General features: G+C 57.9%; 1 protein-coding gene across 1 annotated transcript in view; it reads right to left on the bottom strand.

Moving 5' to 3' along the window:
- Window positions 1–25,676, bottom strand: part of DNMT3A (DNA methyltransferase 3 alpha) — a 125,722-nt gene that overhangs the window by 93,925 nt on the left and 6,121 nt on the right. The window contains exons 2-4 of the mRNA XM_065400610.1: window positions 22,900–23,239; window positions 7,949–7,995; window positions 6,456–6,602 (exon numbers count right to left, since the gene is read on the bottom strand). Coding sequence (XP_065256682.1) covers window positions 6,456–6,602; window positions 7,949–7,995; window positions 22,900–23,239 — 534 coding nt within the window. The remainder of the gene's footprint in view (window positions 1–6,455; window positions 6,603–7,948; window positions 7,996–22,899; window positions 23,240–25,676) is intronic.

Genomic DNA, 25,676 nt, shown 5'->3' on the forward strand with positions numbered 1-25,676 from the left:
CCCCCAGATCCTGGCACACACATAGGAGAGGAATGTGGGGCTGCCAGGTGCCTCTGCCCCTACTCTCCCCCAGTCTCCCTGTTACTCACCCCCCATGTCCCGCTTCCCAGTGTCCCACCCCTTCCTCCTCTCCTCTCCCACTCCCCCTACTCCCCATCCCCTGATCCTCCAACCCTGCTCCCCCTATTCTTCCATCCCTAAGAACTCTCCCCTCCCAGGGAGCCTTGGCGTGTGTAGTTTACTTTCTAGTTTCAGCACCTTCTGAATACTCGGCTGTCCTCACATGACGTCTCCCCAACCTAACGATTGCCTGGGACAGAGGCAGACTGGAGCAACGTGCCTGCTTTTTTAACTGCCCGTTCCTCCCTGGGTTGGATCTGAACTCCCAGTACCTCACTGAGCAGAACACGTCCTCAGAACCACTCAGCCTCTCTCCGGACATGTGCAGCGGAATTCATTAAGGGGGTCGATTAGCACATGATACTTGTGACGTGTCTAACTGGTGAAGCAATGCTTTTTCAAATCATGTTCTCATTTGATTCCCCCGAGGGCTGGTGGGTGCCAAGCCCTCTATTGGGGTAACCCTCGAGCGCTGGACACGCTGGAGTGAGGATCTGAGCTCTACCTGTGAGCAAAAAAAGGTCACCAGAATCTGCAACCATTAAGACAAGCTGTTTTTCCCCAGGGAGTTCTATCCAGGGAATCAGTGGTCAAATGGCCCCAGATCTGGATGATTTACAGAACCCGGCACTCCAGGAGACACAACATGGCAATCCGAGTAGTTGTGTCAAGAAAGCTGGTCTTGACCATAGTTATTGTAGAGCTGTCACTGCTATATTACAGCCAACTAAGCTTAACAGACAAGGGGTCAGAACCTACGGCTCAGGGCCTAGGCTCCAGAGAAGGACCATACATCTAGACAGAGAGGGTTTTAAAATGGTGCTGCATCCTTTGTCCTAGCTTTGGCCTGTAAACTCTCGGAGGCAGGAACCGGCTGTATATTCGATATGTGTCAGGCACTAGATGTGTCTGTCAGCGGGGTACGCTCTGCCAGGCGCGGGCTACACACACTGCATGGGGACTGATCCCCTATCAAACTTCTGTTTGCTTTTACACTGGGGCCCTCCTCTGCCCCCCGAATCCTCTCTTCCTCCCACATTTCCTACACCTGGAAACCTGCCTATTGCCGCCTCCTCTTCTCTGCCGGAATCAGCCCCGGCTTCACCTCCTCCTGTGTTGAAATCTCCATTCCCTCTCACCTTGCCTACTGCTGCTCCCTGGGCTAGCCTCTTCCCACCATGCTGTGCTGCCATCACTTTGATTTCCTCTCCACTGTAAGCTCCTCAGGGCAGGAACTGAGTCACTTCCTTTACCTGCAAAGTGCAATGCACACCCAGGGCGCTAGCTCTCCTCGGGCCACACACACATGCCCCCAGACTCGGACACCTCTGCTGGCTGCCCAGGCACTCCACGCCACGGGCTTTCCCCAGCCTGTCTCACAGACCACCCATCCTGCACCAGCCTCCTCTCCGCCTATTCAACACGACCCCCCAGTGCCGGCGGAAAGGCTTCCTCCTCTGCAGCTCCTGCCATTCGGAGGAGATTTCTGCATCTCTCTCCTCTGTGCTGTCTGCACTGCAGTGTCCAGAGCGTTCGACCTCTCAGCACCTCGCTCGCAGCCAGGGCTTAGCATTTCATTCGCCCTATAAGGCTGGCCAGGGTGTTGTGTGTATGACAGTCACTAGAGAAAGGGACAGACTGTATGTGGGCATGGGCTGTCTGAGTGAATGGGTGTGTGACTCTCTGGGGGGTTATTAGAAGTGTCGAAGTGTGCATGTCTATATGCCAGTGTGTGTACACCAGTGCGTGGCTGTGAGATGGGGTGAATGGAAGCGTGGGTATGAACGAGTGGGCCTATGAACATGGGACTGGGAGTCTGAGGTCTGGGCACGCCCTGTAACATGTCCAGCAGCACAAAGCCCAGGGGCTCTGCGCCTCCCACACATCATTTTAATGTCACAGTAAACACTGCCCAGAAGCAAAGCATGTCCGTGCCCCTCGCTCCGCCCCCCAGAAGGAAGTTACACCCATGCCACGAACCTTGTCAAGCTGGGATGCCGATGGATTATCAGTCTGTGGGGAGAAAGGTAAAGGAGAGGAGGGTGTTAGCAAACAGCCACATCATTCAGTACATCAGAAGCTGCCAGCCGCCCCGTGTGGGAAGCAGACGCTGCAGCAGCAGGGAAATCCCCTTCCCCTTTGCAACATACTGAGGCCTCAGGAAAGGGCCCCACACCTTGGAGCCCCCCTCTGCTCAGTGAGACGGAAGATGATGGATGCTTGTGCCCATCAGCCAAGGGCAGCTGCACCACCAGAACCTGAGCAGATACGGACGAGGAGGGGGGTTATTTTGGGGTAGGGAATTATCCACTTGTTTTTTGTGAGAAGCCGGTGTCCCTCACTCCCTGGCTTCTAGTCTGTTCTCTGCTGCTTGCCCAATAGCCGTAACCCCCCCAGACTGTGGCCCTGAGGTTTGTCACTCCTTCACCATAGCTGGAAAGGGGACAAGGACGTGGCAGAGGTGGGCTTCGAGCAGGCTCCCTCCCTGTGACTGAGTGCTGTTGCCACGGCGTCTATGCCACCAATCCAGTGTGGAGACAGGTGCCTGCAACCCCTGCCACAGAAGCATTTCCTGCCAATGCCTCCCACGCTGTGCAACGCTCAGTCTGTGCCCCCCCTCCCCGCCCCAGCTCATACCAGCCCTGACAACCATCTTGCAAAGAACTCAGACAAGAGGCTGCTTTGCATTCCCCGGGCGTGTCTGTTCAGGGCAGGGGCCTGGCTCTCCTGGAGAGCCCTGTGCACTCTGCAGTCAGGCCTGACATTCCCCTTGTTCTATGGCTCACACCAGGATCTACGCAGCTACCGTGCGGCTCTTGTGCCTTGCAGGGCGCCAGTCCCTTAGCACTGGCAGCTCCAGGATGAGGCCAAGGCCAAGAACACACAGAGGTGGACATTCCACATTGCAACCAGCTGACGCATGGAGGGGCCTTCCCTCCGGGGGACCCACTACCTACTGTCTCCCTTCGAGGCCTCGGGATAGAACTGAAGGCTGTAGGTCAGAGGGGGACCAAAGGGCAGTCCAAGAAAATCCACAGCGTACTACACACCAGCTCTCAGCCCATGGACTACAGGCCACAGCATCCAGTGCTCCAAACAGCCTGAGGAATGAATTCCCATCCCAGCATGAAATGGGACCAAGTCTGTCGGGTCAGAAGAGAGCAGTGCATGCTGGGACGAGCAATCTTTGCTCCTACACAGCAAAGATGCAGCTGCTGCCTCCATGCCGGACAGAGGCAGGCCCTGGGCGTGTGGCAAAGCCCCCTGCAGCCTGGATCTCTTTACTCCGGTTTGGTTTTAGTTTAATCGCATTATGTTTGTCTTGGTTCTCCTGGCAACGAAGAGAAAAGGAACGATCCCATTGGGAAGCAGAGAAAGGGCAGGGGCTTGGGGACCAAATGTGTCATAACGAGCTCTTCAATCCAGCAGAGACCCGCCTAACAAGATGCAGGGTGGGGAGGTGGAAGTTAGACACATTCAGGCTGGAAAGAAGGTGCCAGTGTTTAAGAGTGAGGAGAATTAACCACGGGAACAACTTACCCTTCTCCAGCCCTGGCAAGGTGAAAGCAAGACTGGATGGTTCTAAGAGATCTGCTCTAGTTCAAACCGGAGTGACGGGATGATCACAGTGGTCCCGTCTGGCCTGTGGATCTAGGACTAGCCCTGCAGTCCAGACACCCTCCAGGCAGCTTCCTGCATGCTCCCCTCTGTGTGCAGGAATCCCCGGGACACAGCCAGAGCGAGAGGCCAAAGGACCTTGCTGGGACTCTCCAGCACTTTGATTAGCCCCGAGAGGCAGTTTGGTCTCTAGGCTGGCAGGAAAGAAACCTGGCTTATATCGGCAGCTCTGCCCCGGAGCAGCTGTGGGCCCCTAGGTCAGTCTGTTCCCCTCTCCCCTTTGCCTACACTGACTATCAGCTCCTGGGGCACGGCCTGTCTCACTCTATGTCCGCACAGCGCCTAGCCCAACCACGGGGCCTCTGCCTGCTAACATAAGGCAAAAAGCGGAGTCCTGGCTGCATTCTGGCCGGCTCAGGTGCGCTCCTGCTTGCCCAGATCCGAGAGAGCGGGACATGACTCAATGGAAGGCTTTCCTCCTCCAGGCTTCTCACTCAGCTCCTCCCCACTGTTTGTCAGCAGCCCCTGGGGATTCCCAGTGCGTGGAGAGTGGGGTACGGGAGGGAGGGACCCAATGGGGCAGGAGCCAGAGATGCACGGATTCATTGTGTGACATCAGCACATGGTGAACCTGGAGGACCTGCCCTCTGGGGTCTGGTTAGGGACAAGAAAACAGCCTGAGAGTGAGAGGAACAGACACACACAGGAAAAGAACCTGATGCAGAAAGGAAAGCCACCCAAAACCACAAGCGGCCCCAGGCCACCAGCACACGGACAGAAAAGTCGACTCCGCCTGCCCCCTGGTGCCCCCTGTCCAAGCTCAGATCTCCTCAGCCATCGGCTGTTGGCAATGGCAGCTGCCAGCACCGATCCCTGCCAGAGGGCAAGGGCAGAAGAGCAGCACACAAAGGAGGGTCGCAAGGAAGCCATCCCCTTGTAGCACTGTGACCTGCACTTGAAAGCAGAGATGGTTAGCAGAGCCCAGCAGCCGGGCGTTCCCCAGAGTCCAGCACAGCCCGGGGAGCGCCACCAGAGGGGAGGAGACAAATGCTACTTAACAGGACAGCGGCATTTGAGGCCCCACGTTCCGGTTTTGGAAAATAACAACCAGTCTCATGAACATACGTGGTGCTGGCCCACGGGGCCCTAAGCAAGGATGTTTTGGGGCTCCCTCTTACCCCTCATCCACCCCCGAAAATACTGCTTACATCATTCCACAAACCAAAACAATAGCAACCCAACACACACTTCTTCAGTAAGTACAGTCACACTAATCAGGGCCCTGTGAGCTGCTTGGAGCCCTGCGCCACTGCTTCGTCCGCTTCTGCCTAGCGCAGCCACAGCTCAGCAATACAACTCCTTCTGAAAACAGCTGGTGTTTGGTTTTGAGCATTCCCAGGCAGCCTCCACAACCCAAACACAACAAGGCCGGGCTGGGGGGCAGGACAGTATGTACCCGAAACTGACTAGAAACAGGAAATCACACTGACCACTCTAGTCTCACTGACCACAGTGAGTGAAAACGGCCTCAGTGGGGAAAGGTTAGTCATTTAGCTGAAACCTTGGTTTCCATAATTTGTGTGGTCACTGGCATAGAGACAACGGCCCAGGCTCTGCTCTCATTTCCCCACTGTAAATCGGGAGTGAGCTCCCTCGAGCCAGCCCTGCGCCTCAGCAAGGACAGCAGGGAACCTGGCCCAACGTTGACTAAAACAGAACAAAAGAATGGTAACCTGTCAGTTACCTTCATGCACGACTGCCTGTGCTGGCTCACCCTGGAGCACGCAACCATATTCTCCACCTTCGCTCCTACCCCTGTGCCGGGCAGACTTACTTGAAGGCCTAACGGAAACATTTCCATGGAGATACAGTTCCTACGCGGGGGCCATTTCAAAGAATGCTGTCTAGCGTTTGGCTCTGCTGCCCCGCAGAGTTCCCAGAAGCCCCTGCTGCTCACGATGGCAAGGCCAGAGAGGGGGTGGGGGGCTTTGGAGAGAGAGAATGAGACTAGAAAGGAGTCAGATCCTTCCTGCTGTAACCCACATCCTGGCCTGACCTCCTGAGTGCGCACCACACCTCCCTGAGCTTTGCTCTCAGCTACAGACTCCTCTTGACAGGGCTGCAAAGGGCTATCCGGGGACAATTACTGGCCCTGCACTGCTCACCGCTAAGAGTCTCCTTTAGTTCAAGCAGGAGGGCCCGTGCTGTCCCCAGGAGGTACCGTGATCAACGGACAGTCACCGATTTGTTACTTGAACCATTTGCTGCCCCTCCATCTAAGAGACTGGTTCAAACACAAAGGCCTCATCCAACCATTTCCTCGCCTACCCCGGTGAACAGGCCAGCAGCACAGCTCGACTGGAAGGCTCTCCCTGCTCTGGAGGGCCGGGTGCTCCTCTGAAACCTGTGGCTGTGATGGGGAGCCAAGGGGAGGGGAGAGGTGTCAGCTTCAGCGGAGCTGCCACCAACATGAGAAAGCTGTCATAAGAGTGAGGGATCAAACAGCTTGGGGACACATGAGTGGGGGGAGAAATCTGCGGCCGGGCTGAATCCCACGGGGATTTGGCGATGCTCAGACCACTCGGTGCCGCTCCCCTGCCCAGCCCTGCCCCACGGAGACGAAGCGCACTGTGTCACTGCTACCTATGGCCGGCAGAACGTACCCCTCGCAGGGTGAAGTGGCCTGCACCCAGGCAAGGCAGAATCCGTGTCCTTACCTCCCTTTTCCATCTGGCCAGCCACTCGTCTCGCTTCCTCTTGCTGATGTAGTACGGGTCCCCGGCCTGGAAGGTGAGCCGCTGCATGGGCCTCTGACGTAGGCTTGACTCCCAGCCCAGCCCGCCACGCAGGCGGCCTCGGGATCCCTGCTTGCAGACAGTGAGAGAGGAGAGAGACAGGCTGAAAGGGGCTGGCTTCTCTGCTCACAGCTCTGGGGACATGGGGGCCTGGGGGTCGCTGGGGAAACAAGGCAGTGAGGGAGGAGCATGATTCCATTGAACAGGGGGTGGACGACCACGGGACAGAGCCGGGAAGGGACTCACCCACCCCGGGCCATGCAGTGAGCCAGCAGCAGAGCAGGGAATAGATCCCAGGCTCCTGACTCCCAGTGCCAGGGGCAGGGCCATGTCACTGCCAGAGCGTGAGGCACACAAATCCAGGCCAGGTTTTACCTGTGGCTACACCAACTCAAAAGCATAGAATGTCAGGGCTGGAAGGGACCTCGGGAGGTATCTAGTCCAACCCCCTGCTCAAAGTAGGCCCAATCCCCAGACAGATTTTTGCCCCAGATCCCAAAATGGCCCCCTCAAGAATTGAACTCACAACCCTGGGTTTAGCAGGCCAATGCTCAAACCACTGAGCTATCCCTCTCCCCCATGCTAGCTCTGGGGATAGAGCAGGGTGCCAGGACCCTTGCATCCCCTTAGTTCGTCCACTGGGAGGGGGGAGGTTTCTGCGGCTCCCACTTTTGAGCGTTGGCCTCTCCCAGGACGGGTTCTAGCAATGCAGCGGCTGGGAGGCTGAGCAGGATCGAGCTGCAGGAATTACCCTGGGAAGCGCCAGCCCAGCCCATGCCGGATGCCAGGCGGCCGGGGCGCAGCGCTCACCCCAGAGCCCGTAGCGGAACTGGCAGTCAGACCCATTCAATCAGAATTTCTCTGCCAGCCTCCTACAGGAGTGCATTACCGAGACAGAGACGGTTAGCACTGAGACCTCCTGGATACCCAGAGCCAGAGCTAAACCTACACTAGCCAGATCCCACCGTAGACATCTGTGCACACACATCTGCAGTACGGGCCTGGGACGGCTCCAGCAATCATGTCCCGATATGTAGCAGAGGCTCTGGGATCGGGGCCTCACTCTGGAGCTAATGGGCTCTGGAATGAGTCCCCTGGGTCTCTAGAGGGCTCTAGTGTCCAGGCCCCCATGTGCTGACCCAGGCCCTGTAGAGACGGCTGCACTGTACCTAGCCAGCCTCTCACGCTCAATGCAGCAGCTTCCTGTACCTGCCCGGTGGGTTGGACATGCCCTCCCCAGACGCCAGGCTGCAGCCAGACAGGAACTTGGCCATGTGGCCCAGTGGCCACTGGGTTCTGCCAGTGCTCTTGTTTCTGGAGGGCAGGAGTCGCGGCTCCCAGCCTGACTTAGCTCTGTGGCTTAGGCAAGGCAGGGCAGTGGAGTCCCCAGGGCGGCGACCCTGGCACATACTTGCCTCCATTTTCAGGGAGTCATAGTTAGCTTCTTCCTTCTCGTCTTTGCCTGCAAACACAGAGCACAGAGAGCGCACGTCAGCCGGGAGGGAGCTGCAGCCCAGCACAAGAGGGGCTGAGCCAGATCCCAAGGGACCCAAAGGCCAGTTCAGAGCAGAAAGGCCAGCTGGGCAAAACCACTGCACTGGCCTCCTGGAACCCTCTGCCTCTGGGAGCATCTACCCTGGAGTCACAGTTCACTGTGCCGGCCCTCAGCTACCCCACTGTCTCCCACTGCCCCCAAGGGGGAGTCTCCTATGCCTTTGGCCTCCCATGCCTGCCTGACAATTCTGACTGTCTCTCTGCCGGGACATGTGCCCTTCCCCACCGGATCAGAGCAAGGGCTCCAGGCCCTCCTGTGCTCCTGGGAATGAGGTCTCCAGCGCGCCTTCCCTGGGCTGGGCTAATGGGGGGACAACTGCTCTCACTTTATAGTCTCCAACTCCAGCGGCCATGTCACGCGGCACCTAGGACTAGTGTTGCCTGGAGGCCTGGGGATGCCGCCAGGGTGGCGGTGACCCCTGGAAATGGGCACGCACCGGCTAGGGGGCAGGGCGAGAAGGGAAGTGTTCACAGCACTATGCAAAGGTTTCTGATTTCCTGTGTTATCAGTACATCTCGCTGCCTTGCAGGTACGTGCAGAGCTGCTGCTGGGAAAGCAGCTAAAAATAAAACCAACCGTTTCTGGGGCTTGACACGTTCAAAGCGACCATGTTCTGAGGCCAAACACAAGGGGGGGCTGAGTGTGAGTTACCGTGAGGGGCGAGGCACATACACATCGGGGGGAAGGGGGAGGGGGAGGGAGAGGCTCTGCCTTTTGGTAAAGGTGTATTTAGTGGATTTTTTGTGTTCATAAACGCAAGGCTAAGGTACCACTGCACTGTACTCCCACAGCTCCGCTGGGGCCCCTCGATCCTGACCCACAGCCCCCTGAACTTCCAGCCCTGGTCTCCTCAAACACAGCTCTGACGCTGCCCCTCAGCCCACCCTGTCATTCCAGTCCTGTGACCCCTAGCCAACTCTGCTGATTCCCCTCCAGCCACACAGAGTATCCCCCACCGTCCGGCCCTGGCCTAGCCCGGCTTTGCTGCTACACGCTCGGCCTGAGCGACACACGGCAGCCTGGGGCGTCTCTTGAGAAAGGCAAGCCGTGCACGCTGCGCTGCCCCAGCCGGGGAACTGGGCTTGGCAGACAAACGCCCACTAGGGCCTGGGAGACACTGCCAAACTCCGGGTCCCGTGTGACTCCTCCGCTTGCCCCAGGATGGATCCTGCCAGGGGAGGCAGGGAGGCTCCTGGGTGCGGAAGAGCTACCAGTCCGAGTGCACACACGCTGACAGATTCGCAGTCCTGCTCGCCCAGTGCACACCCCTTTGCTGGCTCCCTACACACTGCCACAAACGCTGACGGGGGCTGGGCCTCGCTCACAGATTCCCAGGGCTTGGGGCGCCCAGGCAGATTCCTCAGGCTCGGGGCCCAGGGGAGGGAGGGCGTTCCACGGCCACTTCCCACAAGCTGGGCACTGCTCTAGGCAGGCCTGGAGCCCCGTGGCCTGGGTCCTAGAGAGAGGGAAAAGAAGAGCTCAGCTCTGAGCAGGGCAGAGGCACGGCAAGGGCCTCCTCCCCGGAGGTGGTAATGCAAGACCGATCCCCGGGGCTGGAATCCAGCAGCTGGAGAAAAGCCTCTGCTAAGGGACTGGGAACACTGCCGCCCCCAGCTGGGGCGCAGAGGCTGGGATCAGAGTAGCTCCCCCCATCACGCACACGCCCCCTCCTGGCTCCTGGCCAACAGGAAATCAAAAGCCCTGGGAATGAGCTAGCCCCCTCTCCATAGTCCTGACCCCTGGGGTCGCTTGCAGCCCTGCTGGGCATCTCTGCCCCTGTACTCGCTGCAGGAGAGACACAGCCCTCTGGGGCCCAGAGGGACTGGCTCCCAACAGTGCCGGGTTCCTGCCAGGAAGAGAGGAGCCGCTCCCGGGGAGCCGCAGGAAGAGCCAGCCCCCCAGGTGTGATGGGGAGGGTGTGGGACGCAGGGCAGCACTTACACACACTGGCGACGTCCCAGAAGGGAGAGAAGTTGGCAGACAATCCAAACCACAGCAGAATTAATCCCAGCCGTCCAGCGTACACTCCCCCAGGCCGCCCAGGGCAGCTCAGTGCTAACTCCTGAGCTGTGGCTGTAGCCGGTGGGAAGAGCTTGCTGGAAGACGCTCTCACAGCCAGAACACAGAGAATGCTCTGATGGGGTTTGGTTAATAAAACAAGCCCTGGCCAGCCCTGTGGTTAGCTCTGAGCAGCTGCCACTGAGCCCTCAGCGCTGCGCTGGGAGAATCCTGCCTTCCTCTCTGTCCGGCGGGAGACACACCAGGAACCTGGGTGCAGAGCCCAGCACAGAGCATGGCTGGAGGCAGTGCCCAGAGCTCTGGGCCTAACGCCGAGGGAGAGACGTGTCTCCTGCTGCCCCTTGGACTGGCACAGGAAAGGCACCAATGGCCTCCGACTAGGCCATATCCAGCTAACCGGTGGCTGAGAGACCATCACCAGGATGCTAAAAGGGGCTTTAGACATAATCCAGAGAATTTCTACCGGGCGAATTGGGTTGAAACAATAACTGAAAACAGAATCACCAAGTGCCTGGAAGGTCCAGGTCTGAGGGGGTCCAACCAGCCAGGATTCTGCGAAGGAAAGGGGTCTCTCTGATCTCTTACAATTATTGACACATGCCAATAACATAGCGGCTAAAGAAGAAGCGACAGGAAGGAGAGAGACCTGGGTGTGTGGGTCCATCACAGGATGACTATGAGCCAGCAGTGTGAGGTGTGTGTGCAAAAGGCACATGCGCTCCTAGGCTGTATCAGCAGAGGCATTTCCAGCAGAGCTCGGGAAGTATTAACGCCATTGTACACGGCACTGGGAATCCTGGGGACCGTTCTGGACACCTTTGTTCAAGAAAGATGAACTTTCACTGGAACTTTCACAGAGAAGAGCTGCTAGGATGATCAGGGGAATGCAGGGCCTACAGTGCCCCTTACCTCGCCCAAGGCCCCCCCCCCACACACTTCGCCTGCTGGAGCCAGAGTAGCCCGAGATCCCCACCGCAGCCCAAGCCCCACTGGACCCTGAGCCACCAGCCAGCCGAAGCCACTGGCCACGCCGAGCCACCCCTGGACGCTGGCTGGCCTGAGCTGCCACTGGCTGCCAGCCGGGTCGAGTTGCCTGCTGGCTCGAGCCACCCTGGGCTGCTGCCTGGCCCAAGCCCTGGGCCCAAGTCAAGCCCCTGCCAGCTTCAGGGGAGAGGCAGACCAAGGGGGGGCCTCAGGGCAGAGTGTTGGTGGGGCCACGGCCTGGATTTTGGGAGGCTTAGCTCCCCTGGCCTATTATACCCACCGCCCAGGAGGGCCTGTCCTATGAGCGGAGCCTGGCAGAGCCTGGCTTGTTCAGTGTGACGAAGTGGGACTGTTCTTAATGTTTCCTCTGAATACTGTGTGGGTGCCTCAGTTTCCCCTATGCATTTCTTAAGTCTCTAGGTGGTGGGGAAAGGCTAGTGTGCATAAATCACTGACACTCTGTCTCCCTGGCAACAAATGGCCAGGGCCCCTTCCCCCCCTGCAAGGAAATAGCTAAAGGTGAACAAAGAGATCAGGTGACCTCCTGGCCCAGGAAAGAGACAAAGCCCAGAGAAGGAGGGGCTGGAGGGGGTTTGGGAGTTGGAGCTACCTGGGGACTAGGAGTGAGGGCAGACGTGGGTATCTGGCTCTCTGAACCCCATAATGGACCCGGCCGAGGGGTCCCGTTCGCCGCTGTACCTACAAGCTCAGTTTTAGACCGTGTTCCTGGCATCTAATAAACCTCTGTTTTACAGGCTGGCTGAGAGTCACGTCTGACTGCGAAGTGGGGGGTGCAGAACCCTTTGGCTTCCCCGGGACCCCGCCTGAGCGGACTCGCTGTGGGAAGCGCACGGAGGGGCATATGCTGAATGATCCCAGGAGAGACCCAGGAGGTGAAGCCGTGTGAGCTTCTTGCCCTGAAGACAGTCTGCTCCATGGGAGAGGAGGCTCCCCAGAGTCCTGCCTGGCTTTGTGGGGAGCAGTTCCAGAGCATCGCCCGGGGACTCCGTGACATTCAGTCCAGCAGCAGAAGGCTGGAGGGATCTCACTGCACACCATGAACACAGCAGGGGGCACGCCCCAGGGAGGGGAAGAGCTAGTGACGCTATAGGACAATGCTGGCACAAGAACAAATGGGGCTAAACTGGCCAGGAACAAATTCCGGCTGGAAATTAGAAGGTTTCTAACCATCAGGGGGTGAGTAGGAGTCCTGGGGACAAACAGCTTAACTAGTTTGAAGAGCGAGCTGGACATGTTTCTGAGTGGGATTAGATGATGGCGTTGTTTGCGATGGTAGGGGGCAGGACTGAACAGCCCAGTTTGTGTTATATTCCTAAAGCTCATGCTTCAGGGTTTCAACCCTGTAGGGGTCAGGAATGAATTTTTTGCTCCCTGCTGTATTCGGGGTTTGTTTTGGTTTTTTATCTCCATCCTCTGAAGCATCAGGGATGGCCGTGGCTGGAGATGGGACACTGGGCGGGGTGAGTCAGGGCTCTGAGCGATCTCTCAGGTGCGTGGCTGGCTGGTTCTTGTTCACATGCTCAGGGTCTAGCTGATCACCGTATGCAGGGTCGGGAAGGAATTCTTCCCCAGAGCAGACTGGCAGAGACTTCCTCTGCAGTGTGTGGGTGCAGGTCACTTGCCAGGATTGTCTGGGTGTCTCTCACCCTATTCACTTGCCAGGGTGGGGGCTGCAGGCACTGGTGCACCTGGCCCCCTCCTAGGCTCTCCCAGTGGCACGTCACGGCCTCGTCTCCTGTGGGCTGCAGTCCTTTGGTCGAACGTGGTTGCTGGGTTAGTGTGCGGAGGCTGGGTGGTGTTCATGCTCTGTGCTATACAGGAGGTCAGACTGCGTAGTCGGGCGGTCCCTTCTGGCCTTAAACTCTGTGACTGGACTGTCCAAAGGCCTTTGACAAGGGCCAGCACACGAAGCTAAGTTGTTATGGGGTGAGAGGCAAAGTATTGACGTTTACGGCCAGGACGGACCCTGCTTCCCTGCACTGGCGCTTTAGAGCCCGCGATCTGGAGGCACAGCATGCCAGAGAGTTGGAGAAACTGCAGTGCTATGATTTCACACTCCCTAAGCAGGGTCTTGATGGCCTTGGTGGGAGGCTGATGGCAAACATTGCCCCACGCAGGAGAGCAAGGCATGAGTTCCCCAGGAGAATGGGTGTGCCTCTCTTCCTCTAATGTGCAGAAGCGCCCATGTCCCTGGTTCATCCACTGGAACAATGGGGGGAGGGGGGTTGCAGGAATGGACCCAAGAGCGATTAAAGACGTCCCAGAGAGAGGATGCTGGTATCAGGAGAGCATGTGACTGGAAAATCAACTGGCAAATGCAGCCACCCTGGATGGAATGTGGTGTCCCCTCACAACCCCATCGGTCTTCACTGCAGAGGACATGCGGGAGATCGCCACACAGTCTTTTTCGGTGACAAATCTGAGGAACTGTCCCAGATTGAGGTGTCATTAGAAGAGGTTAAGAACATAGAGCAAAACACCACGTCTTGCCTTGAGAAGTGCACCATACTTGCTGGGCATTTCTTGCTTCACAGTTTGGTCTTTATGTTGGCTATTACTAAGTTCTGATTGGATCCCATGTCGGCCTTCTTGCAGGCTCTGCTCCCCCATCACACCAGAATGCCTCCTCGTCAACATCATGATGAAGTCAATATGACTATGAGAGAATGTATGTATGCAGAGAAGGGAGATCAGGAGTATCTTTTCCCCCTGCCTTATAACACAAGACTGAGGGTACAGTACATAAAATAAAAAGGGGGGGGGACTCAAAATCCACCACCGGAAGTACTTTGTCACACAGCATGTACTTAGCCTGTGGAGCTCACTGCCTCAGGGAAGACACTGAGTCCAAGAACTTAGCAAGATTCAAAAGGGGACTGGGTGTTTCTGTGGATAACAAGGCCATGCAATTATCCTAACTAATGTCACCAAACATTTGGGAAGGGCCACTAAACGTCATGCTTCAGAGCTTACGCCAATCTCTAGTCATAGAGACCAGAATGCGACCTAACGTGGGGGACAGGTTATTTGATCTGTGCTTCCTCTGAACCACCTGGTTCTGGCTACTGCTGGAGATGGGCCATTGGACTAGAGGGACTTGGGGTCTGATGTGGCGTTGCGATTCCTGCGGCTCTACGCCTGGCCGCGGAGGGAAAGGGGAGTAAAGCTTTAGAGTTATGGAGACACAGCGTCGTGGATGCATCTGGCTCACACAATGATTCGAAGGCTGGAGAAAATGCCTTACGGCGAGAGACTAGGCAATGGTCCATGCCGAGTGCTACAGCAGCAGAGTGCAGACACACCCTCCAGCGCCGGAAAAGGGTGAGCCCCCTCCCCAGGAGGCGGGGCTAGACAGAAGAATTCTCCCACCGACCCAGCCGCACCTGTCCCAGGGCTTAGTTTGGTTTAACTCTGGTGCTCGTGGGTGGGGATGAATTTCTCACCCCCCCTGAGCGCCGTAACTCAATCAATCTAAATTTTAAGTGCGGACCGTAGAGATCCCACTTTAGCTTCTCAAAAGGAAGACTGAGATGTGAGCTGATTACAGGGTGTGGGTACTGGAGGGCTCTTTGAGCTAGTGCAGAGGGGCTAAAGCCAGGCCCATGCCAGTTAGAAAGAAGACACAGGTGTAACAGCGAGGGCGGTTAACCAAGGGCAGTGGTGGAGTCTCCATTTCTCCAGACCAAGACTGGCTGTTTTTCTGGAAGCTGCTTTAGCCAAACCCGAGTTACAGGGCTCAATACAGGGGTAAGTGGGTGACATTTCCCTGGCCTGAGCTACACAGGACATTAGTGGTCCCTGTTGGCTTTGAAGTCTGTTCCTCTGAAGGGAGGAGGGGACTCCCCAGGCCCGAGTGAAAGGCGATCATTCGAGGGGGGCTGAAGGAGTCTGAGCTGGTTCCTTTCTGCTCCGTGGCTGCATACCAGCCTCCCTGCCTTCCCTGGGCCTCCATGCCCAAGCGGGCAGAGTGGTCCCATAGCACCAGCACCCTGACGCCTCTTCCAGCCTAGACTGGCCTGGCTCCCATTGCCAGAGTGAGCCAGAGAGCGGGGCAAGGGAGTGGGTCAGACCTGAGCCCCTGTTGCACCCCTCCGCCCCGCCTCAAGGCTGGGGCCCATGGCAGACCCTGCTCAGCCATGCAGGAGCAGTGGCTCCTGTGGGCTGCGTGGCAGAAGCCCCCCCCACCCCCCCAGCAGGGCCCTGCGGCTCAGAAATGTGGCCCCAATGCAGCAGCATTCCCAGGTATGAGAGTCCCTTGCAGAGCCCCTCCCCCAAGCCCTGGGCCACCCTGCAGGGAAAGCGCTGATCATCCAGATCCAAGTATTTTGGACGCCTTCCAGGTCTCTGCAGGGACCAGTGGGGTGGGATGGGAACCCCATCTCTGTACTGAAGAAGCCCCAAGTGGTCTCTCCGCTGGGAATCATAGAATATCAGGGTTGGAAGGGACCTCAGGAGGTATCTCGTCCCACCCCCTGCTCAAAGCAGGACGAATCCCCAACTAAATCATCCTCCGGAGGCCTGCTGAAGTTCTGCTGTCCCAGCTGAGCCCCCTTTGAATTCCCAGAAGAGTCACACCTTTCCCAGGCAGGCCCTCCCGGAGAGCCCTGCACGGCCACTGGCTTGGGGTGTGCTGACGCAGTCCCAGTGCCCACCTCTTTGGGTCGGCCGTGGTGATCCGACAGCGCAGCAGGAAGGTGTCACGGCTTGGGGAGGGGATTCGTTTGCCCAAATGGACAGCGCAGCCTCAAGGTACAAGAGCACGGACCAGAGCCCCCACCCACAACTCACCCCCGCCCATAGCATTATCCTGCCTTTCCTGATGGGGACGCTGAGCTGAGGCAGCTCCAGGCAGGCAGGCAGCTAGGGCAGAGATGGGCAGAGATGGGCCAGGGGCTGGCACCTACCTACAACCCATGCGGCCCCGAAATCGCATCGAGAAGGGAAATGGGCTCAGAGGCCGTTCAGATGCTCAGGGGATGAACCAACAACCAGCCCTGACTCCGACCCACCCTCCCTGCTATACCCACACACCTCTGTGGTCAGCAGCTTAATGAGGCTGTTTGCTGCCAGCTGCAGACTAACAACCCCAGAGCCTACCGCAGATCCCCAGCACCCCCTCTAGGTTTGATGAGACTCCCAGGAAAATGCCATTGGGAAGGCAAACAAGCTATGCCTGAGGCTCCCACATCTCAGCCATCCCAGAGTGCCCGCTTCCCTTAGCCTAGGGCCCTCCAGCACCCGTCTCAGTCTCCCTTCCCTGTCAAGCACCAGCCCCAGCTCCCAGGCCCCCTTACACCTGCTGGATCCCCCAGGAGAGACCCATCACAGCAGGCCACTTCAGGATCTTAGGGAGAGCTACCGCTGGGCATTCCCACAGCAGCAGGACAGGGCCTGGGCATAACAGCGCCCCAAAGCCACTGAAAGGGAGTGGGGAGAAACTAGGGGCACGCGTCTCCGCTCCACTGCCACACGCCGGGTGAGGGGCCAAGCACAGGACGGTGTGACGAGGCCGTGCTCCAGAAGTCCTCCCTGACTGGGCAAGATCCCTGCACTGCAGGCAGGGGGGCCCCAGGACACCAATGAGCCAAGCAACGCCCTGGCCACAGCAGGGAGGCAGCATACCTGGGCCACAAACCCACAAGGAGCCGGACTTCCCCAGCACCCAAAAGGGGGTCCTGAGGGAACATGGGGCAGCCCCACAGGGCCCACAGCCACTCTCATGCCAGTGCAGGGCAAAGGTCCACAGAGACAACAGCTCCCAGCAGAGAATGCTGTATCTCAGCCAAGCCTGGCCACTCGAGACGCAGAACTGCATTCTCGGGGACCTGCGGTCTCAGGGAGGCTGCACTTCCATACTGAAGTGAAGACATCTGCGGTCCACTCCGGTTCATGCCAGCCAGGTGCAGCCCTCGGACTCCCGGAAGCTGCCAGCGCGGCCCTTGGCTGGGCAGACCTTTGGGGTGTCCGGTTTGAATATCCCCGTCATTGCTGGTTTTCGGCCTGGCCAGGATCACAGGGTCCCCTGCCTTTTCCTAGAAGCTGTCCTCGCAAAGTTAAGCAAAGGATGTTTACATAGACACGCAAAACGGGCAGAGCCAAGCAGCATGGGTCAGCCCCTGCAAACCCGCCCTGGTGCCCACAGGCCACAGTGAGCATCTCAGGAGAAGGGAGGGATGTATGGAGAGTGACCGAGAAGGTGCTGCTGGGTGACCCCAATCCCACTGAATGGTCACAGCACAAGACAGTTCAAGCTGCGAATGTCCTGGTGTGGGTGATGGTCTGTACTACCCCCTTCTGCCCAGGCCAGCTACAGCCTGGAGGCTGCGTGTCACCCGGCAGACCCTGCAGATCCAAGCTCGGAGGAGCGTCACTGTGAGGCTGAGAACCAGCGGGGGGAGGGAAACGTCCCTGGGAGCATCAGCTGGAGCCGGGAGTTACACCTAAGCCCTGAGGTGCGCGGCAGGCGCTGCTGTCGAGATGTTTCCGAGTGTGGCGCTGCCTGGCCTGGGAGCACATGGCTGAGGCCAGCTTGCAAAGAGAACTTGCCCCGCCCTGCTGCCTCTCTCTGCAGTAACCAGAGCACACTGCTCAGAAATCCTGGGGAAGAACCAGATTTCCTAGGGCTGCTCGCTGCAGCGAACGAGTCAATGGGGGAACGTCTGTTTCCCGTCACAGCTGAGGCCCTGGGAACAGGTGGATGGCAGGGGAGGGAGGCCAGGAAAAGCCACTCTTCCCTGCGACTCAATATCAACCCCAGGGTGGCAGTAAGGGGCACTGTGTGGCTAGAGGTCTTGGCCTTCAGCTGAGACCAGAACTGAGGGCTGGTAAACGTCTTCCCCAAGAGAAACGGCCCAATTCAAACCGGGCTGGTGCCATCTGCCTCATTAAATACTCTCCCTGCAGCTGCCACAGGAGACAGGCTTTTCACTCCATCCCATAGTGGCTGGGCAGCGCTGCTGTGACTAACTCTTACTGCAGTTGTGCCTGAGGCCCAGACCAGAAGCAGGGCCCCCGGGGCAGCAGAGGCAGCTCCCAGTCTAGTTAAGGTTCAGGTCCTGCTAGAGCCATGGAAGGAAGGGGAGCAGGGAGGAGTCTGCCCACTGACACGGGCTAGGGACGAGCACAAGGCATCCCCTTCCCAGCCGCAGCACAAGGAGGGCAGCCTGGGAAAGGGGCAGCCAGGCCTTGCCTATTGCCCCACTTTCCCCACCGAGCACAGCAGCTCAGACCACCAGGGTTTAAGGGCTCCAGAGGCTACAACCTGACGTGTGGCTCCATGAAGCCTTGGCTGCTCCCCCCCCCCCACCTCTGCAGGAGAAGCACTGATGGAGGGAAATCTCTAGCACCTCACCGGGACCCAGGGACCAGAGCCTGCTCTCCCCACCTCCATCCCCATGATCACTGGAATGCCGAGCGCTGGCTGACCCCCTTTGCTTGTTTGTTGTAGCCATCTCCCTGCCCCAACCCCAAGCTCCTGGGGCAGGCACTGTGCCCCCATGTGTCTGTGCCGTGCCCAACACAACGGGCCCCCAGCCTGCCTGATGCTGCCCCCCCCCTGGATTATTCAGGTGCAGTTGGCCTCCCGCCGTGTGGGGGCCTTGTGCCATGGGTGCAGCAGCCCATCTCTCCGGCCTGCGAGGACTGAGCTTATTTCCAGATCCCGAAATGTCCCCTGGTCCAATTCCAAGGCCTGGCTGCTGGCGAGGAAACTGCGAACCTGCAGAGCACTGGGGCTGACTCCTGAGGGACCCTGGTTTCTGCATCCCTGCTGGGGGTCCTCCACTCTGCCCCCCAAGCCACGGAGCCCCCTGCGTGGGACTCTCCTTGAGCCACACCTCCACTGCATTACAGGCCAGGGAGAGCCTTAAGCAGGGATCCCCGTTTTCCGTGATAAACCCCCCAAATTCTCCGATAAAACCAACCCAAATTGGCGTTTTTCCACAATGAAAATGAAACGCTGAACTTCAGCTTCCCTAGCCGCAATATCCACAGGTGTCAGCTGAACACAATGTTCAACACCTACCAGCAGTGCCATCCATCATTACAATCCAATCCAATGAATAGCATTGCTTACATACACCGAATACTTCCATGTCTGTATTCGACACAGCAGAACCCCGTTTAGCCGAGCCGCCACTATCTGGTGCTCCATATTAACTGAACTCCCAGCTGCCCGGGCCTGACATGTAGGGCTGGCTGCCTGAGCCCCACCGCATCTGAAAATAAGGGCTAGAAAGATCTTGGCCCGTTCTCCGGATTACCCGCATTTCTGGTGATGCGATCTGGCCCCAGTCCCCATGAGATCGGATAACCAGGGTTCCACTGTACAGGGGTTTATTTTTTCACAAAATGTAAAAACTAAAGATTCGCTGTAAAAATACAAATTCCGTGTTTTTCTGCGGCAAACAGATTTCTAGGATCCCTGGCCATGAGTGCCAGGGAGCAGGGAGCCCCTGCCTGGGTTAACAGCACCCCCTACTGGGCCAGGGAAGGCAACGATTCGCTAGGGCTTGGGCAGCAGTCTGGCAAAGGGTTTCTAGTCCCCCATCCGCCCCACACGGACCTCATAAAAGCTACAACACTCCCCCCGCCTCTCAGCTGAAAGCAGTAGCAGAGGCACCATTGAAAGTGGAGCTGGGCAAAGGGAGCCCTACCATGCCATGCCCTGCACAGCCCAGCACGGGGAACACCCTCCTCTGACACCCCTTAACCACTGAAACCATTTCCCCAGGGCCACGGGGGATGCTCCATCCCTGGCAATTCTAAATCCCGACTGGCTGTTTCTCTGACGGAGCCGCTCGGGGTCATTATTGGGGGGCAGGTGTCTGGTCAGTGCTACGCAGGTCAGGCCAGTTGACCACTGGGGATCTGGGAGCAGCCGGAGGCAGGATCCAGGCTAGCTGGGCCCGGGCTGGTAATGAAGGCAGTTCCTGCTCCAGCTCTGCCGGGGAGCATGAATAACTGGGATAATGATTAGTGAGAACTAGCACGAATGCAGCGATCTCACAGTGCAGCTCTGGGAGCCTAGCTCAGCGCAGCTCTGCCAACTCCCCTTTGACCACAAAGCCAGGTCAGGTTGCCCCAGGCTAGGCCAGGGCAATCTCAAGACATCCCAGCCCAACCAGCAGGGCCAGGAGGAGAGGAGCTGGGCGCTCTCCCAGCGGGGAGCCCAGTCTGACCCATCTCGCGGGCAGAGAGGGAAAGAGGCTTACTACTGGGAGCTGTTTCCTAAGGGGTTTAGGAGCTGGCTGCGGAACACAAGCCACAGAAGGCAGAGCCGTGGCTGGTGCTGGGAGAGGGCAGGCGGTGGGATACTGGGGGCACATCCTGACCTTCCTCTCACTCCTGATGCCTCTACAGACAAACTTGCCCAGTGAGTGCAGGAGCTTTCTTGGCTCACAGGGCAGGAAGCCTGTGTGTGTGACTGACCTGGGCAAGCTGGTCTCCACAGGAACTGGCCCCTCCCAGAAACCTGCAGTGCTACATGGGCCCTGCAGGGCACCGGAGAGCTGAGAGATTGCAAACAGGTGATTGAGCACCCCTGAGCCGCAGGGAGCTGCAGACGGGCTCTGAGAGCACTGCAAGAAAAAACTCCGCAGGCCTCTCCGCCACAGAGAAACCACGGGCTAGACACAGCCCCCACCAGTCCAGCCCCACCCATTCGACTGCTTGGCACCCACGTCTGGTGCCTCACTTCACCAGCCAATCACAGCAACGGAAGCCTCAGGGGCAGCACAGCAGAACTGGGCCCGTTCCGCCTGAGGAAAGCTGGCACCATCCACTCCATCCAACATGAAAGGTGCCCAGCACGCCAGCCCGGGCTCTGAGAGAACGTACCAATGCCCCACCTCGCCGCGGGGAACGTGCAAAGCTGAGGCCAATGCTCATCGAACACAGTCAGGGGCCATGATCTGGAGGTGGAAGCTGACGCAAAGCAGTGTCCAACCCAAGAGGAGGGGACCGCAGCCAGCACATCAGAAGGCCTGAGTCTTCTCTTGTCTGCACCAAATTCCCCCTCCAGGACTTACAAGGAGTGACATCTGACTTACACCAACATAAGCGATAGACAGCTCAGGCCCAGGGCAGGAGGAGACAGAGACACCCTCCCGTGGCCAGAAATGAGCAAAGGCTCTGCTATGACGAGCAAGCAGGAAAACCGGGTCCTGGAGGGGAGAGAGGGCGGAGATGGCAGCGATGGGTCAGGACTGGCTGCAGGGTTAACGCCAGCGCCTGGGCAGCCTGTACTCCGGGGTTCTGTCTCCGTTACACTCTGACAGGGCCTGTAGAGCTTCTCATGCCAATGAGCCTCACTGAACTGCACTGCATGTGCGTGTGTCTGTCTCCTGAGGAGGCCCAGCGCACTTCCAAGCACCTCTCAGGTGACACAAAGGACATTGGGTCGGGGCTGGTGTAGAACTGTCCCCACACTCAACGTGCTGCAGCTGGCTTTTCTGTGCCCCCAGCAAAGCATCGGAGCCGGTCACTCTCTGTGCAGCGCCCTGGGAGCCCTTCTCAAAACCAAGCCGTGCACTCGCCTGCCTTCGGGGACAGGGAACACGAGAAGACAACGGCCTGCCTCTCCCTGTTCCCTGCGGGCCACCAGACGGTGACTGGGATCTCAGAGCTGGGGCAAAGAGGAGTAACCGGATTAGCAATGACTGACATGACTGAGTACAGCACAAACACTAGGGGGCGCACAAGAGCTATGTCCATTAGCTGCACCCAGCGTTTATTCCCGACAGCCCTCCAGGGACCGGCTCCAGGTTCTTCCCTTCCCAGATCTCAGCAATGCAGAGCCCATTCCCCGGGCAGGGGGGCACTGAGGGCTGAGCCCAGAGCTGGCAGTCTGACACTGGTGCCTCCCCATCCGCTTTCCAGTGCATCCCTACTCTCTCCCCATACTGGAGAGGGGACCCCGCCAATGGTTCGGTCTCCCCCGTTCTAGGAGCAGCGAGGCAGCTGGGAGCACAGAGCCCATGGGGTGGGGGTGGTCAGTGGGAAGCTGGGAACACGCACAAGGAATCAATTCTGAAGCACTTAGAGGATAGGAAGGTGATCAGGAACAGTCAGCATGGATTCACCAAGGGCAAGTCATGCCTGACTAACCTAATTGCCTTCTATGAGGAGATAACTGGCTCTGTGGATGAGGGGAAAGCAGTGGATGTGTTATTCCTGGACTTTAGAAAAGCTTTTGATACGGTCTCCCACAGTATTCTTGCCAGCAAGTTAAAGAAGTATGGTCTGGATGAATGGACTATAAAGTGGATAGAAAGCTGGCTAGTTCGTCGGGCTCAATGGGTAGTGATCAACGGCTCCATGTCTAGTTGACAGCCAGTATCAAGCGGAGTGCCCCAAGGGTCGGTCCTGGGGCCGGTTTTGTTCAATATCTTCATTAATGATCTGGAGGATGGCGTGGACTGCACCCTCAGCAAGTTTGCAGATGACACTAAACTGGGAGGAGTGGTAGATACGCTGGAAGATAGGGATAGGATACAGAGGGACCTAGACAAATTAGAGGATTGGGCCAAAAGAAACTACCCCCGTACTGTGTCCCTGAGCTCCCAGACAGCCATCTGGTGCCCAGGACTCCAGGAGTACCTCTTAAGCCTGCTCCTGGCCCTGCTCTCCATAGCAGACCCCCCCGCACAGGGCACATCAGTTGGATGGTGGCACCACAGGGGCACAGGCAGGAGACAGCAGGACCACGGGCAGGTCAGAGGTCACGTTACCCGCATTCCTGGATCCTGCCAGCCCCATAGACGGGAGCCCTAAACGCTAAGGTCTTACTTTTCCCAGCTGTCTCCAAGAGTTTCCTCTTGCCTCTCTTCTTCTGGGGGGCGGAAGGGGCCAGCTCACCCTCATCGGCCGGGGGATCCGGGCTGTCCTTCGGGGTGCAGCGCCCGTTCTCCAGGGCCTGGCCCGTCTCGCTGTCTGGGAGGCTGTCTGTCTCATCCTCGCCATGCTGCCCGCCCTTCAGGGTCCCGTCGCTGTCCTCTGGGCCTTTCCACTGGGCACCGTCTGTCTCCAGGTCTCCATTTAGCACCTGCTCCGTGGAGCCAGCATCCTGGCAGGGGGGGTGGCACTTTGGGACTGAGGCAGTGTCTTTGGATGCTTCACTACTTTCCACCTGCAGAGACAGAGAAAGGGAGAGGCTGAGAGCCCTGCTCCGAGGCTGCATAGGCCCTCGGGCCACCTTCGCCAGCACTGTCACCCAGCCTTATCTGCCCTCGGTGCTCCCCAATCTGGCCCCCAACGTGCCCCTTGATCCATGTCCCACGTGCCCTCACCTGATACAGCCCCCGAAGGATCCCCAAAGAGCCCCCTTGGCCCAGCCCCCAGTCTACACCCCTGTGCTAGAGCTGGCCTGTGCCCTCATTGGCACATCCCAGTCCTCTCCGCCGCATGTCCACCTGCCCCCTGGCTCCTCCTTCGGGGGGTGCCCTGTTCACTGGCACTCTGCATGAGTCACCTACCCTCTGGGAGGGCTGAGCCTTGGGGTGGCCACGGCACCGTGCATCACAGTCCTGCCCCGCAGCCCCACGTACTGCACCAGAAAGGGCCCATCAGTGCCCTCTAGTGCTGTACAGCTCCCAGAGTGCCAGAGAACGCAGTGCTGCAGGGGTTAAAGGCACTCTCCCAGCAGTGAGCCCCCTGCATTGTACCGAGCTTGGGGGACAGGACTGCTCCTAGCTAGAGGCAGCAGGTCAATAGACTATCGACCCCCCACATACACACACACTGCACCCCAGAGACATCTCCTGGGGCCTGCGTGAAATCCTTCCCCAGTGCTCCAAGACTTATTGAAAATCAACATTAACAGTTCAGTGATCCCCAGCCAGCTCTTTTAAAACTCTTGAATGAAAGTAATCTGGTCCTGCTGGTTTAAAATGCCTTACTTCTGTTTAACCTCCTCCAGAGATACCATTGGAATGGAAAGAGTGTTATCGTCACCATATGTTTCAGGCTCTTTTCCTACTACAAAGATAAATGGGACGACCCAGGAAATTGTAGACCTGTTACCTGCCATCAATCGTGGGCTGTGACCAAAAGGGCGAATGTGATCCCTGGATGCATAAAGAGGGGAATCTCACGTAGGGGTAGAGGGGTTATTTTACCTCTGTCTCTGGAGCTGTGCGACCACGGCTGGAATCCTGTGTCCAGCTCCGGTGGCCACAAGTCAAGAAGGTTGTTGGTAAATTGGCGAGGGGTCAGAAAAGAGCCATGAGAACAATTAAAGGGTTAGGAAAAAAGCTTTATAGTGATGGACTCAAGGAGCTCAGTCGATTTAGCCTAACAAAGAGAAGGTGAAGGGATGTCTTCATCCCAGTCTATAAGCACCTACACGGGGAACAAATCTTTGATAACAGGCTCTTCAATCTAGCAGAGAAATGTCTACCAGGATCCAAGGGCTGATAGCTGAAACTAGACAAATTCAGACTGGAAACAAGGAGTACATTTTTGATGGTGAGAGTAATTATCCACTGGAACAATTTACCAAGGGCCACTCTCCATCACTGACCACGTTTCAATCAAGACTGCTGTTTTTCTAAAAGAGCCGCTCTGGGAATGGTCTCTGGCTGTTACAATGGGAGTCAGACTAGATGATCACCAAGGTCCCTTCTGGCCTTGGGATCCAGGGCTCACCCCAGCCTGAAGCTGGTCACACGGGGCGCAGGCTGTCACGGAGTGTGGGGGACACAAGGCCCGGCACCCCCGGCTTCCTGCGATTCACCATGACTCTCAGCCAGCCAGTAAAGCAGAAGGTTTATTTAGACGACAGGGACACAGTCCAAGACAGGTCTTGCAGGCACAGACAACAGGATCCCCTCAGTTAGGTCCATCTTGGGGTCCCAGGGCACCACAGCCCCCTTGGGAGGTCAGAGCCCCGTCTGCCTCCCAGCCATGTCACCAGCCAGCCCCGAAGTCCCTCTCCCCAGCCTTTGTTCCGTTTCCGGGGCAAAGGTGTCACCTGGCCTCTAACCCCTTCCTGGGTTCTCATGTTACATGCTCAGGTATTCTCCCTCGGCCAGTCTCCCATCCCCCCATGCAGACCATCCTAGCCACACTCCCCACTCAGCCTTCAAAGACCACATTAAGAACAGTCCCAGTTCTTCACACAGGCAAGAGGCCTCCAGTGACACGCAGAGGGGGGCCCTGGCGAAGGGAGCGGGCAGTGCGGGGAGGCGTGCCCTCTGCCCCATTCTGAAGCATCTGTGCCTCTGGGGGCTGGGACCACCCGACACCAGCCTGCAGAGTGAGTTGCAGACCCTGTTCCCCTCCCCATGCCCACCTTGTGCAGGAAAAGGTCAGGCTTGGGGAGACCAGGCTCATAAATACTGTACAGCCCAGCCCAGCCCATGCCTGGGACCCCGCACCCAGCAATTATTCACCTGCTGGGACGCATGGGGAAGGGCAGGTGCAGGCTACCAGGTCTGTAAATACACCAGCACCCTGCACACTGCACCACGGCTGTGTGACACCCCTGCAGGGGTGGGAGGGTGCACATACCCAGAGCTCACTGGAACCCTTCTGATAGCACACCCCAGCCTGCACTCCTTCCTGCC

The sequence above is a fragment of the Emys orbicularis genome, chromosome 3 (assembly GCF_028017835.1).
Source record: "Emys orbicularis isolate rEmyOrb1 chromosome 3, rEmyOrb1.hap1, whole genome shotgun sequence".
NCBI lineage: Eukaryota > Metazoa > Chordata > Testudines > Emydidae > Emys > Emys orbicularis.